The sequence below is a fragment of the Zonotrichia albicollis genome, chromosome 4, assembly GCF_047830755.1.
Source record: "Zonotrichia albicollis isolate bZonAlb1 chromosome 4, bZonAlb1.hap1, whole genome shotgun sequence".
In the NCBI taxonomy this organism is placed as follows: Eukaryota; Metazoa; Chordata; class Aves; order Passeriformes; family Passerellidae; genus Zonotrichia; species Zonotrichia albicollis.
In genome coordinates, this window is record NC_133822.1 from 693,048 (window position 1) to 707,052 (window position 14,005).

The window sequence follows — 14,005 nt, forward strand, 5'->3', positions numbered from 1 at the left end:
CCCTGCGAGAGTGGAGAGGGGCTGGGCTGGCACTGCCAGAGCAGCTGGGGCTGCCCCTGATCCCTGCAGTGCCCAGGGCCAGGCTGGGCACTGGGGCTGGAGCAGCCTGGCACAGTGGGAGGTGTCCCTGCCATGGCAGGGTGGCACTGCAGGGGCTCTGGGGTCCCTGCCCACCCAACCCATGCCAGGATTCCCTGAATTCTGTACCTGGTGCTGTGGCCAGAACAGGACTGTGAAGGGTTGTTGAGGAGCTGAGGTGAGATGGTGAAGGGCAGAATTGGAAATGTTAAACAAGAGGAAGAGCCCTGGAAGAGTGTCCTAGGAGTGGTCTGAGCAGTGCCTTGCTTTGGTGTAACTCACAACTTTTCCAAAATTTCAGGTATTAGGAAAGCAAAGTGGAAAAAGATCATTAATAGAACATACACAGAGAAAAATTGGGATAACAAAAGGGCAAACTAGTGTTGGGATAGGAGTGCATGGAAATGGGGGATTCAAAGTGCAGTGCCCCAAGAACAACCCTGAGGGGCTGGAGCATGTCCAGGGAATGGGGCTGGGAATGGCCTGGAGCCCCAGCAGGGCTGGGGGAGCTGGGCAGGGGCTGAGCCTGGAGCAAAGGAGGCTCAGGGGCCCTGGTGGCTCTGCACAAGTCCCTGCCAGGAGGGCACAGCCAGGGAACGGGGACAGGAGCAGAGGGAACGGCCTCAGGCTGGGCATGGGCAGCTCAGGGGGGATTCTGGGGAAATTCCTTCCCCAGGAGGGTTGGAAAACACTGGATGGGCTGGAGTCCTCATCCCTGGAAGTGTTCAAAGAATATGTGGAGGTGGCACCTAAGGCCATGGGGTGGTGATGGTGGGACTCGATGGTCTCAGGGCTCTGACATCAGCAGTGCTGTGATCATGCACAGTGGGTGTGGAGCAGTAACCGGTGCTTTCCTGCCCCCAGCCAGTCGTGTCCCATCACCATGTTCTGGAAGTTTGATTTGAACACAACGTCACACGTGGACAAGCTGCTGGACAAGGAGGATGTGACCCTGGAGGAGCTGATGGACGAGGATGACGTCCTGCAGGAATGCAAGGCCCAGAACCGGCGGCTGCTGGACTTCCTGTGCCAGCAGCGCTGCATGGAGCAGCTGGTCACCCTCATCACCCACGAGCCCCCCGTGGACATGGACGAGAAGGTCCGATTCAAGTAGGTATTGGATCCCTGCTCCCCTGGGACGTGCCAGCCAGGGATCCCGGGGCTGCAAACACACATTCCACCTGGGCTCCATTGTGCCACCTCCTCGGGGCAGGGAGCCTTTGAGCACTGGGGATGTTCCAGCTCTTGGGGTTTGGAGGGAATTGGTTTGGTTTTCATGGTTTGACATTGAGTTGGTCTCCAAAAAAATTCCTATTTCAAGTAATGTCTCCAAAAAAACATAGCTCAAGTAATGCCTCAAATAATCAAATCTCAAATAATGTAAAAAAAAAAAAATCTTATCTCAAAAAATCTTATCCAGAGCTCCCAGCTGGCCTGGAAGTGACTTGTCCTAGTGGCTTGTAGGGAATGCAGAGATTGGGAAAGATCGTGGTGTAGAAACTTGCTGTTCCCTCAAAATCCAAAGCCCTCTGAATAGGTTTTTATAGGAAAGGGAAGCACAAGAGGTAGAAATCTCTGAATTCAATGGGTTTCCAATCCCACAGAACAAAATGAGCTGAAAAATGAATAAAATCTGGGTTATTTTCAGTGTGCTGCATGTCCAGATCCTGCTGATTTTAGGGATCACAGCTGTGAGCAGGCCCTGCCTCTGCTCAGACCACGCTGAGCTCTTCACAGGGGTTTACTTCTCACCAGAGTTGTGTTTATGTATTTTTAACCCAACGTATACTCAAAAATATTGACATTTGGGTTTGGGGAGTTTGTTTGCTTTTGTGAAGTTCTTACAAAGTTTATATAAAAATAAAAGGCTGCTCTGACTATAAATAAATGAAACTGGGCAGGTTTTTCCTGGTGGGGATGGATCAGGGCTGGGGTTGGTGGAAAGGCACAGAAGTGCCACGTTCAGGTGTGGTTTTGGGTAAGAGTTGATAATGGTGTGGGGTGGCTGTTCCCGGGTGAGTGAATGCCCGGGAGTACGTGGGGTAATGACCTGGAATATCCTGTGGCTGCTGTGCAAGGCTCCTGCTCTGAGGGTGAATTTGGGACCCGCCTGCAGAGCTGCATCAGCCCTGGGGCCACCAGCTGAAGGACCTGGAGCAAGTCCTGGAGCTGCTGCAGGGCTGGAGCCCCTCTGCTCAGGAGAGGCTGGGAGAGCTGGGGGTGCTCACCTGGACAGGAGAGGAATACAGAGATATCTCAGAGCCCCTGGCAGGGCCTGCAGGGGGACTGGGGACAAGGCCTGCAGGGACAGCACCCAGGGAATGGCTCCCACTGCCAGAGGGCAGCCATGGGTGGCATCTTGGCAATGAGCAATTCCTGCCTGGGCTGGCATTGCCAGAGCAGCTGGGGCTGCCCCTGATCCCTGCAGTGCCCAAGGCCAGGCTGGGCACTGGGGCTGGAGCAGCCTGGCACAGTGGGAGGTGTCCCTGCCATGGCAGGGGTGGCACTGCAGGGGTTTGGGGTCCCTGCCCAGCCAGCCATGCCAGGATTCCCTGGTTGTTACCAAACAGGTGAAGAGTGAGGGAAGGGGGGCACAAGGACAGAGGTATCAAGAAGGAAATTCCTGCTGGGACACCGAGGGCTGATGTTCATGGAGCATTTTCTTGGCAGCTCTTGGGACTCCCAGGCAGAGCAGGCCCAGAAGCATCTCCAAAACCTGGAGAGGGGAAGGAGGGTTTGAGCTCATTAGAGACCAGGGAAGCTTTTGGGATAAATAAAGGCTGAGCAGGAAGAATGGGCTCTGTGTAAATCCAGATGGAATCCCACTTTGGCTCCTCAGGAAAGGTTATAAAAGTTGGTGAAGTGGAACAGGGAGAAACTTGATAGCTTTGGAAGGATCTGGGGCTGGGGATGCGTGGAGAGGGGATCATCCAAAGGCTTTGTCCCTGGAACAGTGGGTTGGAGGTTCATAAAGTTCAGAGGGGAAATTGCAAAGAGGAAAAGTCCCCAGTAAATCCCCATCCAAGCAGAACTTGTGGAATGAAACACCTGAAAGGAGGCTGGAGCACGAAGGGAGAGTGTGAGTGTGAACCTGCCAATGAGCTGCTGAGCCCAGGGTGAGGGGAGCTCAGCTTGCAGGGGTCGGAGGGGGAGTTGGGGTGAGGTGAGGTCCCTGCAGCCTGGGAACCTCCAGGGCTGGGATGTGGTGCCAGAACGGGAATGGTGAGGGGTTGGATCAGACCTGGGCTGTGAGAGCTGCAGGAGCAGCTGGGACAGGGAGAGCTCCCGTTCCTCCCCTGTCCATGGGATCCCAGGGAGGCTCCACACACAGATCTTTAGGAACTGTGGATGTTTTGTGCATGGAATGAGCCGGGGAAAGGAGAAAAGAATGGTGGTGTCCCTTCGGGGCTGTGAGGGCTGGAAGGGCTGGAAGGTCCCTCTGTGGTGGTGACAGTGGCATCCTCAGCCTCAGCTCCTTGGGCAGCACCAAGCCTGGAACAGCAGCAGCAGGGCCTGAGGGGCTTTGGGACCTCCAGGGCTGGAACTGCAGGAACAGGAGGAGGCTGCTGGGGGAGGGAATGGTGCAGGGAAAGGGTCAGAGCTCCCAGCTGGCCTGGAAGTGGCTTGTCCCAGGGCTTGTAGGGAATGCAGAGATTGGGAAAGATCCTGGTGTAGAAACCTGTGGTCACAAATCGCTAATAACCCATTGTGGGAAAAGTGTCCTCACCAGAGGGATGGGGTGGGTGGGAAGGGCCTCAGAGCCCCTCCAGTGCCAGCCCTGCCATGGCAGGGACACCTCCCACTGTCCCAGTGCCCAGCCTGGCCTTGGGCACTGCCAGGGGTGCAGGGGCAGCCCCAGCTGCTCTGGGCACCCTGTGCCAGGGCCTGCCCGCCCTGCCAGGCAGGAACTCCTTCAGTTCCCTTGTGGAGGGCAGATCTGCAGTTCCCATCTCACCTGTGCTGGCTCTGGTGTGTCACTGCAGGTACCCCAACACGGCCTGCGAGCTGCTCACCTCGGACGTGCCGCAGATCAACGACAAACTGGGTGGGGACGAGACCCTGCTCAACATCCTCTACGACTTCCTGGACCACGAGCCCCCCCTGAACCCCCTCCTCGCCAGCTTCTTCAGCAAGACCATCGGGAACCTCATTGCACGCAAAACAGAACAGGTGGGGATGGGTCTGTCCCGCTCCCGGGAATTCCCTGGCACTGCCCGTGCTGTGTCCTTGCTGTGAGCTCATCACCCTGGAGCTGGGGTTAAGGTGGAGGTGAAATGGGGTCTCTGAAAGTTCTCAGAATTCCTCAGTGCAGGGACATGCTGCTGTGGACAGACTCTTCCCAGGGCTTTGGGTTGGGATCTGCCACGGCCAGGATATCCCCATGGCACAGCTAAAGCTTCACTTTTCATAGCAAGGCATTTTGAGGATCATCAGAGTCATCCCAATACATACACAAGGCCTCAGGCTCATCCTCATGGAAGGGGTGCTGAGGCTTGGGCTGAACAGGCATTCAGGAATTCTCACATCCCAGTAAATACCGGGGTTGTAAATGCTGCCTGGTAGGGAGCTTGAGAGGAAAGGAGAATCCTCCACCTTCACTTACTTCCATGGCATTGGGTTTGTCTGTGACACAGAGGGGAGAAAAGCTGGCTGAAAAGATCTGATTTGGTGTTGCCTTGGAATAAGAATTATTCCCTTGTTCCCTCGAGAGTTCCCAACCCAAGGTCAGTGGTTGAGACAAAAAGGAGAAGCTGTGGGAGCTGTGAGGGAGGAGTTGTGAGGGAGTTGAGGGGGATCTGTGAGGGAGCTGTGGGGGATTTGTGAGGGAACTGTGTGTCCCGCTGGCAGCTGATGCAGGCTCCTGTTTCCACAGGTGATCTCATTTTTGAGGAAAAAGGACAAGTTCCTGAGCCTGGTGCTAAAGCACATCGACACCTCTGCCATGATGGACCTGCTGCTGCGCCTCATCAGCTGCGTGGAGCCCACGGCGCTGCGCCAGGACGTGCTCAACGTGAGGGCCTTCCCCTGCCAGCCCCTGTCCCTGCCTGGCTGGGGACAGCTGGGGTCCGTGGCTGTTTCATCCCAGGAGCACACCCACCCCTCAGGCAGCTCCTGTTCCCAGGGCTGGGGTCACTCCCTGGGGTCCCCCATTGTGGCTCCAGGGCAGCAGCCTGGGTCACTCCTGGCAGCAAAGGGTTCCCGCTCGTTTTTCCATGGAGCAACCTCTCTTAGTCCAGCTGGAGAGCTTGGAGAAAAGGAAACTGTGTTTTCCCAGTGTTCAGAAATTCAGACATTGATTGGGACAGTAATTCGTGTAATTCCTTGCCATGTTCAAGGAACCATAGAGTCAGGGAATCCTGGAATGGTTGGGGTTAGAGAGGGCCCTAATGCCCCTGCAGTGCCACCCCTGCCATGGCAGGGACACCTCCCACTGTGCCAGGCTCAGGAGCAGAGGGGCTCCAGACTCATCCCTGGAAATGTTTTTCCTTGTAATGGAAGTTTGCTCATTTCCCAGACAGCTGAGTTTGGGCATTGTTGGGATGAGTCTGGGGGATGTCACACGTGCAGCAGTTTTCCTGGAGCAGGAGTGGGATGTGAATGGAAACAGGTGGACATGAGGGGCTGAGCATGTGGGGCTGGCAGGGAGCCTTTGGAGAGGACCTTCCTGGTTTGCCTGGGCCAGAAATGAGGGTAGGGAATGGTTTACATGGAGAACAGGAAGTTGTGGAGCAAGGTGAAGGTGCAGTGACAGCTGTTCCAGCATCTGGCAGGAGGTGGAATTGCTGGGTGTGAGCAGCAGGAAGAGCAGGAGCTGCTGGGAGAGCGTGGTGGGTTCTGCCACCAGTGCTCAGATGAGGCTGTTTGTCCCCAGAGCATTCCATGTTTTCCAGAGGGCCCTGCGTGTTAGCTCCATGGCAGGATGCAAATCCACATCCATCCCCATCCCTGCTGATGCAAATCTGAATCCATCCCTGTCCCTGCCTCAGGGATGGGACTGGAGAGGGAAGGAAGGGCTTCCCAGAGCCCCTCTTGCTCTGAGTTCTCAGACATCCATTGAGGATTTTCTCTGCTGCTCTTTCCCCTGCAGTGGCTGAATGAAGCCAGGATTATCCAGAGACTCGTGGAGCTGATCCATTCGAGCCAGGATGAGGATGTGAGTGGCACAGGGCTGGGATTTGGGGGCTGGGTCCTGCAGGGTCCGGGAGATTTCCATTTGCCTTGTCCCAGTGACCTGTGGAGGAGCCATGGGGATGGGCCTTGGGATGTCCCATGTTCTGCTCAGCACCAGATGAGGGGAATTGGAGTGGTTTCATTTGCTTTTGACTTACTTTACTCCCAATTTCTTGGTTCTGCTGCCTCAGTTCATCTCAGTCCTACAGACAGCGGGGATTTCCCTTGGGGTTAGGGAGGAGCCTGCTGTTCCTGGGAGATCCTTTAAAATCAGCCACTTCGTGCCATTTTCAAATCTTTCTAACCCCAAGTAGGAATTCAGTTGTAAAGTCCAGAAAATGGAGTTCTCTGAGCCCAATTCCCTCAGCTCATCCCAAGCAAACCTCCCTCTGTGAGGGGAAAACTGGGAACATCCCCATGGATTTGTGTTGGAGAAGATGCTGAGGTACAGTAGCTCCAGAGGCTTTGCCTGATGGCCAGAACTGGAGGATGAATTCCTCAAACACTCCTGGAAAGCCTTTTAAATCCCAGGAATTAAATGGTGAAGGGTTTTCTCAAGCAGGAAAGCTGAGCAGAGGGAGGAAGGATGGGATGTTTGTGTTGCAGATGTGCAGATTAACAGGATTGAGGAGGGAAAAAGGAATCCTCACCCCTGAGCTCCTGAATGGTCTGGTTTGGGCCAATCTCCTTTGAGTGCAAAGCCTGTTGGTGCTGCAGCTCCAGGAGTGTCCAGCCCTGAGTCACTGCAGGGGGAGCAGGAGTGGGGTTGATCCCAGCCAGAGCATTCCCAGCCTGGCCAGGCGCTGAGGCTGCTCCTGTCCTGTTTCCAGAGGCAATCCAACGCTTCCCAGACCCTGTGTGACATCATCAGGCTGAGCAGAGACCAGAGCACTCAGCTCCAGGATGTCCCGGAGCCAGATCCACTTCTCACAGCACTGGAATCGTGAGTCCTGGGGGCACTGGGCGTGCTGGGGGCACCGGGTGCGCTCTGCAGGGAGCAGACAGGGCAGGGATGTTCCTTTGGAGCTGGAGCTGCTCTCAATGGCCTCTTCAGTGATCTGGGCATTGGGGCTCTGTCCAGAGGCAGGAGTGGGGTCAGGGAGCCCAAAGGTCCCACCTGATCCAGGGTGAGAGGCAAAAACCCAGGGAATTCCAGCCTGGAGAAGGGAGGGTTGTGTGGGACCTCACAGCACCTTCAGGGTCTGAAGGGATCTCAGAGGAATCCCAGGACCTTCAATGAGGGCTGTGATTCCCTGCAGTCCCAGGGGTGATGGCCATGGATGACATGGTACTTACAGACTTTTTGGGTAATTTTAGGCTTTCTTTGTAGTTTTGGAGAGGGCTGTGGGACCCTGCACTTCCAGGAACTATCTCCAGAATTCTTGCTCAAAATAAAGGAGCATTTTGGGCAAAGGGGTTCTCTTGCTTCTCTTCCCTTTCTGCTGAAGGTCACAAAGCTCATTACCCTTCCTGGCCAATTTTCCCGGCATTACAGTGACCTTTTGGGTTTTGGATAACTTTTATCATTCCTGAGTCAGGAATGAAGGATCAGCATGAAGGAGGTGGGATCAGGGTTTGAGCCCCAAATCCAGGTTCAGGAGCTGCTGGCTGGGGGCAATAAAGGGAATTTGGTTCATTACAGAAAATTGCCTCCTTTTCCTGCCTCTGTCTCCCCCGTCCTGTGGACAGAGGGTATTTAGATGCTTCTTATTAAAAGAATCCTCCCTCATGAATTATTCAACTATTTTTACATTTTTGTATATTTTATTTATACGCATGGAAAGGAGACTTTTTGGAACATTAGAAAATAGTCAGGATTGGGCTGTGAACTCCAGGGATGATGGGTTTGACTGAACATGGGACTGGGGAAGGCAGGGAAGGGGAAGGGACTTCCTGAGGGCTGGATTTTGGGGAGCTGCCCCTGAGGGACAGAGCTGGGATGTGGAGGGGCACAGGAGCAACAACTGACAGAACCAGAGGACACAGTCTTAAACTGCGCCAAGGGAAATCCAGCTTGGAGAGCAGGAAAAAGCTTCTCCAGCAAGGGGGAGAAAGTTCTGGAATGGAGAGGTGGTGGAGTCACCTGGGTGTGTTTGACCAGCCTGGAGGTGGCACTGGGTGCCAGGGGGTGCAGTCGCCATCCCTGGGTGTGTTTAACCAGTCTGGAGGTGGCGCTGGGTGCCAGGGGCTGCCTGAGGGGTTGGGGCTGGGCTGGAGTCGATGACATTGACGGTCTCTCCCAAGCCGGTGATGGTGTGGGCTGGGAAGCAGGGCTGGTGCGGCCCAGGGCAGTGGGGAGCAGGGCTGACCTCAGCCTGCTTGGTGTGGCCCAGGGCAGTGGGGAGCGTGGGGTGTTCCCTGTGCCCTCAGGGGCTGCCCCGTGTGAGTGAGCGCTGTGTCCCCAGGCAGGAGTGCGTGGAGCAGCTCCTCACCAACATGTTCGACGGGGAGCAGAGCGAGACCTGCATCGTCAACGGAACCCAGGTGCTCCTGACGCTGCTGGAAACGCGGCGCTCCGGGTGAGCCGGGACCGCCGGGATGGCTGGGACTGCCGGGATTGCTAGGATTACTGGGATCACTGGGATCATTGGAATTGCTGGGATTACTGGGTTCACTGGTATTGCCAGGATCACTGGGATCACCAGGATTACTGGGATCACCGGGATCACTGGGATTACCGGGATCACTGGAATTGCTGGGATTACCAGGGTCACTGGTATTGCCAGGATCACTGGGATTGCCAGGATTACCGGGATCACCAGGGTCACTGGGATCACTGAGATCACCAGGATCGCTGGGATTACTGGGGCACTGGGATTGCTGGGATTGCTGGGATTATCAGGATCACTGGGATTGCCAGGATCCATGGGATTACCGGGATCACTGGGATTGCCAGGATCACTGGGATCACTTGGATTGCCGGGATTACTGGGATTACTGAGATTACCAGGATCACTGGGGTCACTGGGATCACCGGACGCTCCAGGCTGGGCTGGGGGCACTGCCCAGACACAGGGAATGGCTTCAAGCTGGAAGATGGGGATCTTAGATGGGATATTGGGAGGGAATTCGTGGCTGGGAGGGTGGGCAGGGCCTGCTGCCCCTGGATCCCTGGCAGTGTCCAAGGCCAGGCTGGACGTTGGGGCTGGAGCAGCCTGGGACAGTGAGGGGAACAAAGATTTGTTAGGTAGCTCTTGCTGAGCCATTTTCTTTGGAAGTGTTTGGGAGTTTGGAACCCCAGGCCCCACTTAGGGAATGTTTGGTTTGCCAGCTCTGCTGGGAGGTTATTTCTGGGCAGCTCCTCCTGAGCTCAGCACAGGTTTGGTTGTGTGAGCAGCACCTGGGAAATTATACCAATATTAACTAATACAGTATAATAAATAATAGGAATAACTAATATAATAGAATCAATACTGTGCAGGTGTGGGAATGTGTTCAGGAGCTGAATATTATTATTTTTCATCCTCATTTTTGAAGAGAAAACTACTGACATGGCCAGTGTGACTGGAGGCTCTTTAACAAAATCTCCACCTCTGGATACTGGGGGCAGTTCTGGGCCCCAGGAGAAGGAAGATGGAATGCAGGAAGTGTAGAAGGAAAATGGTTTTAGTGGAATTGCTGAGTGAACACCAGGTTGGGCACTGGTTTAGTATCATAAAGTCCCAGAATCCCAGGACTGAGTGGGTTGGGAGGGACCTTGAGGACCCTGGTATCACTTGGTTGTTCAGAATGGGAAGAGGGAATGGTGAATGACTCCAGTGAATGCTGGTGTTCCCTCAGAGTGGAAGGCCTGATGGACTCGTACACTCAGGGATTCGAGAGGTCTTACACTGTCAACAGCAGCATCTTACACGGCATCGAGCCCCGGCTCAAGGACTTCCACCAGCTGCTGCTGTGCCCGCCCAAGGTACCGCCGGCACTCCATGGACACGGGGCCAGGGAGGGGAATCCACAGCAAGCCCTGAAACCCAGGGATGAGCAGCAGGAGGCTGAGAGCTGTGTTCAGGGAAATCTTTGGGACTGGGGGATTGAGGGGAGATGGGAAGGGATGGAGAGGAAGAAACTTTCAGTGGATGGTTGGATTTTAATCTTCTGATTTGGAAGTTAAATCTCCCAGTTGCCCCAGAACCATCCTCTTGGGAAGGTGGTTTAGGTTTCCCTGCTGGGAACATTCCTGAAATGGGTGGGTTCTGTTCAATCTGAGAGTTCCAGAACAGCTGGGGTTGTTAGGGATCATCCGGTGCTACTCCATGCAGGGCAGGGTCACTGGAGCAGGTGACAGAGGGACACGTCCAGCTGGGATTGGGATGCCTGCAGAGCAGGGCGCTCGGGCCCTCCCTGGGCAGTGCAGGCTTCCAGGGCTCTGTCCCCTCCATGGGAAGCTCTTGCCCCTGGTGAGGTGGAATTCCCATGGTTGGATTTATGGCCAAGGCCCTGCAGAACCCTGGTGCAGGCTCTGTGGGAACGCTGCCCTGCCCTGACTGCCCTCCCTGCCCGCAGAAACCGGCCATCCTGACCACGCTGGGGGTGCTGGAGGAGCCGCTGGGCAACGCGCGGCTGCACGGCTCGCGGCTGATCGCGGCACTGCTGCACGCCAACACGCCCAGCATCAACCACGAGCTCTGCCGGCTGGGCACCCTGGACTTGTTACTTGTGAGTGTCTGGGGCACCGGGGTGGGACCTGGATCCCTCTGTGCTGGGGAGACAAAGTCCTGACATTTCCCTTACCTGCTCCAGTGAGCAGGACTGGTTACTTGTGAGTGTCTGGGGCACCGGGGTGGGACCTGGATCCTTCTGTGCAGGGCTTGTGCTGGGGAGACAAAGTCCTGACATTTCCCTTACCTGCTCCAGTGAGTAGGACTGGTTACTTGTGAGTGTGTGGGGGCACCTGGATCCCTCTGTGCAGGGCTTGTGCTGGGGAGACAAAGTCCTGACTTTTCCCTTACCTGCTCCAGCTCCTCCTCCCCTGGAGGAGCTTTTGTGATCCAAATCCGACTGTTTGGGGTTTTGGACTGAGCCTCACATTTCCAATTAAATGTCAGTTCAGTGGAGAAGGTGTGAAACAGTGAGTGTGAGCTCGTGGAATGATGAGAGATTAATTTTCTCCCAGGATCCCTGAGGCTGGAAAAAGCCTTGCAGAACCTGGGCAGCCTTAAGAGAATTCATTCCACCCTTAGCAGTGGTTTAGTTCCTGTTTTTCCTAGGCTTCACTGAGCCCCAGCAGAGTTAAGTTGTTTAATTCAGTGTGTCTGTGCTGTGAGTGCTGTGTGAGAGGATTCCTAAGTGCTCCATTTACGGGGAATATTCACTGATTTCCCAGCAGACTGAGTGCCCTGGGAATGCAGAGCCCAGCCTGCACTGGGTGCTGGCATGTAGCAGGAAAACTGGATGAGTGGAATTGCTTGATCAAACAGCTTGGGCAACAGTTTAATATCCCAGAGTCCCAGAATCCTGGGATGGGTTGAATTGGGAAGATCCTTAAAGATCCTTAATATCATTAAAACCCGGAAAATTTATCCCAAGTAAACTCTTCCATCTCTCGTTTCTCCTGCAGGATTTATTTTTTAAATACACGTGGAATAACTTCTTGCATTTCCAAGTGGAGCTGTCCATAGCAGCCATCCTGTCGCACTCGGTGCACGAGGGCAAGCCCAGCCCGGGGGAGCCGGGCAGCAAAGAGGAGGCTGCGAGCGGGAGCGCGGCCCCGGAGCCCACGGAGCCCCCACAGCCCCCACAGCCCCCGCAGCCCCCTGCCAGGGGCACCGAGAACCTCATGGTCACCCACGTGAGAGCCGGGCTCTGGGATGGGGCTGGGGGCATCAGGGGTCTCTGGGATCAGATTGGGATCACCAGGGGGCCTGGGGTGGGGCTGGGGTCACCAGGGTGTCTCTGGGATGGGCTGGGGTCACCAGGGTGTCTGGGGTGGGACTGGGGTCACCAGAGATCTCTGTGGTGAGGCTAGGTCACCACGGATCCCTGGGATGGGGCTGAGGTCACCGGGGTCACTGGGATGGGGCTGGAGTCACCAGGATGCATGGGCTGGGGTCACCAGGGATCTCTGTGGTGAGGCTGGGGTCACCAGGGATCTCTGAGGATAGGGCTGGGATCCCTGGGATGGGGCTGGGGTCACCAGGGATCTCTGAGGATGGGGCTGGGGTCACCAGGGATCCCTTGGATAGGGCTGGGGTCACCGGGGTCACTGGGATGGGGCTGGGGTCACCAGGATGTGTGGGCTGGGGTCACCAGGGATCTCTGTGGTGAGGCTGGGGTCACCAGGGATCCCTAGGATGAGGCTGGGGTCACCAGGGATCTCTGAGGATAGGGCTGGGATCCCTGGGATGGGGCTGGGGTCACCAGGGATCCCTAGGATGGGGCTGGGGTCACCAGGGATCTCTGTGGTAAGGCTGGGGTCACCAGGGATCTCTGGGGATGGGGCTGGGATCCCTGGGATGGGGCTGGGGTCACCGGGGTCTCTGTGGTGAGGCTGGGGTCACCAGGGATCCTTAGGACAAGGCTGGGGTCACCAGGGATCCCTAGGATGAGGCTGGGGTCACCAGGGATCTCTGGGGATGGGGCTGGGATCCCTGGGGAGGGGCTGAAGTCGCCAGGACATCTCTGAGGTGGGCTGTTCCAGAGCAGGCACTTGTCTCAGTGTAGATTTTTTTATTATTATTTATTTGTATACAAATTTTTAGTGGATTTGTTATAATTTATTACCTTTTGTATACAAATTTTTAGTGGATTTGTTATAATTTATTACCTTTAAAAATTGTTTTTATTACTTATTATCAAATTTTTGTGGGCTTTATTGCTATCTATTTTTAATGGGTTTTATTATTATTTATTATCATTTGTAGTGGGTTTTATTATTATTTTTTATCTATTTTTAGTGGGCTTTGTTATTACTTATTATCATTTGTAGTCGTTCTCATGGAGCTGTGGTTGCTTTTGTGCCTTTATTTGTAGCATCCCATTAAAACTCCCCTCACTTAATGACCCTGTAAATCCTTTGATATTTATTAAAATTATCCCCATTTATTATTAAAATTCCATTTTTTTAAAGTAAAAACTACTACAAGTTTTGGACAAAAAACTGCCCAAGAGCATTGCAGCTGTCAGTGGCCAGGCCTCAGTGTGGGGGCAGGAAAAAGGCAGCAGAGCTTCAATTCCTGCTGCTTGGGGATGCTCCAGGTGTTGCTGCTGTGCTGGGATCTCTGGGGAAGAACCAGGAAGGAATTGGGCTCTTGGGCAGGGGAAGGGCTGAGGCTGCAGCTCCTGAGGGGCAGCCAGGGAAGGAGCAGGAGGATCCACAGTTCTCCTTTGGAAAATCCTGAATATCCTCCCTTTTCCCCCACAGCTGTTCCAGAAGTGCTGCCTGGTGCAGAGGATATTGGACGCCTGGGAAGCCAATGACAAAATCCAGTAAGGAATTGCTGGCCTGGGGCTGCACGTTGACTTTGGAATATTCTTGGAGAATTTCCGTTTTAATGGTGTCCAGACAGACTTGGATTTTGGTTGGGATTTGGAACTGGGGTGGTTTGCATGCTGACAAACCAAATTCCCAAATTTTGGACAGGATTTGAAGGCATGGGTTTTATGGATGTTTCCAACACTCCATCCCAAACATTCAGTCTTCTCCTTACCTGCTTTCTCAGAGAATCCCATGGAATACTCACATTTTAAACTTGTTTGTTTGTTTGTTTTAAATGTACGATTTTATTCTTCCCAGAGTACAAAACTGTTGGAAGTTGGGGTG

General features: G+C 54.5%; 1 protein-coding gene across 2 annotated transcripts in view; it reads left to right on the forward strand.

Annotated features, from left to right (window-relative positions):
- The window catches only part of PPP6R2 (protein phosphatase 6 regulatory subunit 2), a 58,497-nt gene that overhangs the window by 26,890 nt on the left and 17,602 nt on the right, over nt 1–14,005 (forward strand). The window contains exons 3-12 of one of the 2 annotated variants that reach the window (XM_074540294.1): nt 943–1,188; nt 4,062–4,248; nt 4,952–5,089; nt 6,167–6,232; nt 7,080–7,192; nt 8,655–8,768; nt 10,030–10,156; nt 10,750–10,902; nt 11,804–12,034; nt 13,607–13,671. In XM_074540294.1, coding sequence (XP_074396395.1) covers nt 962–1,188; nt 4,062–4,248; nt 4,952–5,089; nt 6,167–6,232; nt 7,080–7,192; nt 8,655–8,768; nt 10,030–10,156; nt 10,750–10,902; nt 11,804–12,034; nt 13,607–13,671 — 1,421 coding nt within the window. In that variant the 5' untranslated portion in view covers nt 943–961. The remainder of the gene's footprint in view (nt 1–942; nt 1,189–4,061; nt 4,249–4,951; nt 5,090–6,166; nt 6,233–7,079; nt 7,193–8,654; nt 8,769–10,029; nt 10,157–10,749; nt 10,903–11,803; nt 12,035–13,606; nt 13,672–14,005) is intronic. The other variant, XM_074540295.1, reaches the window with a different exon arrangement.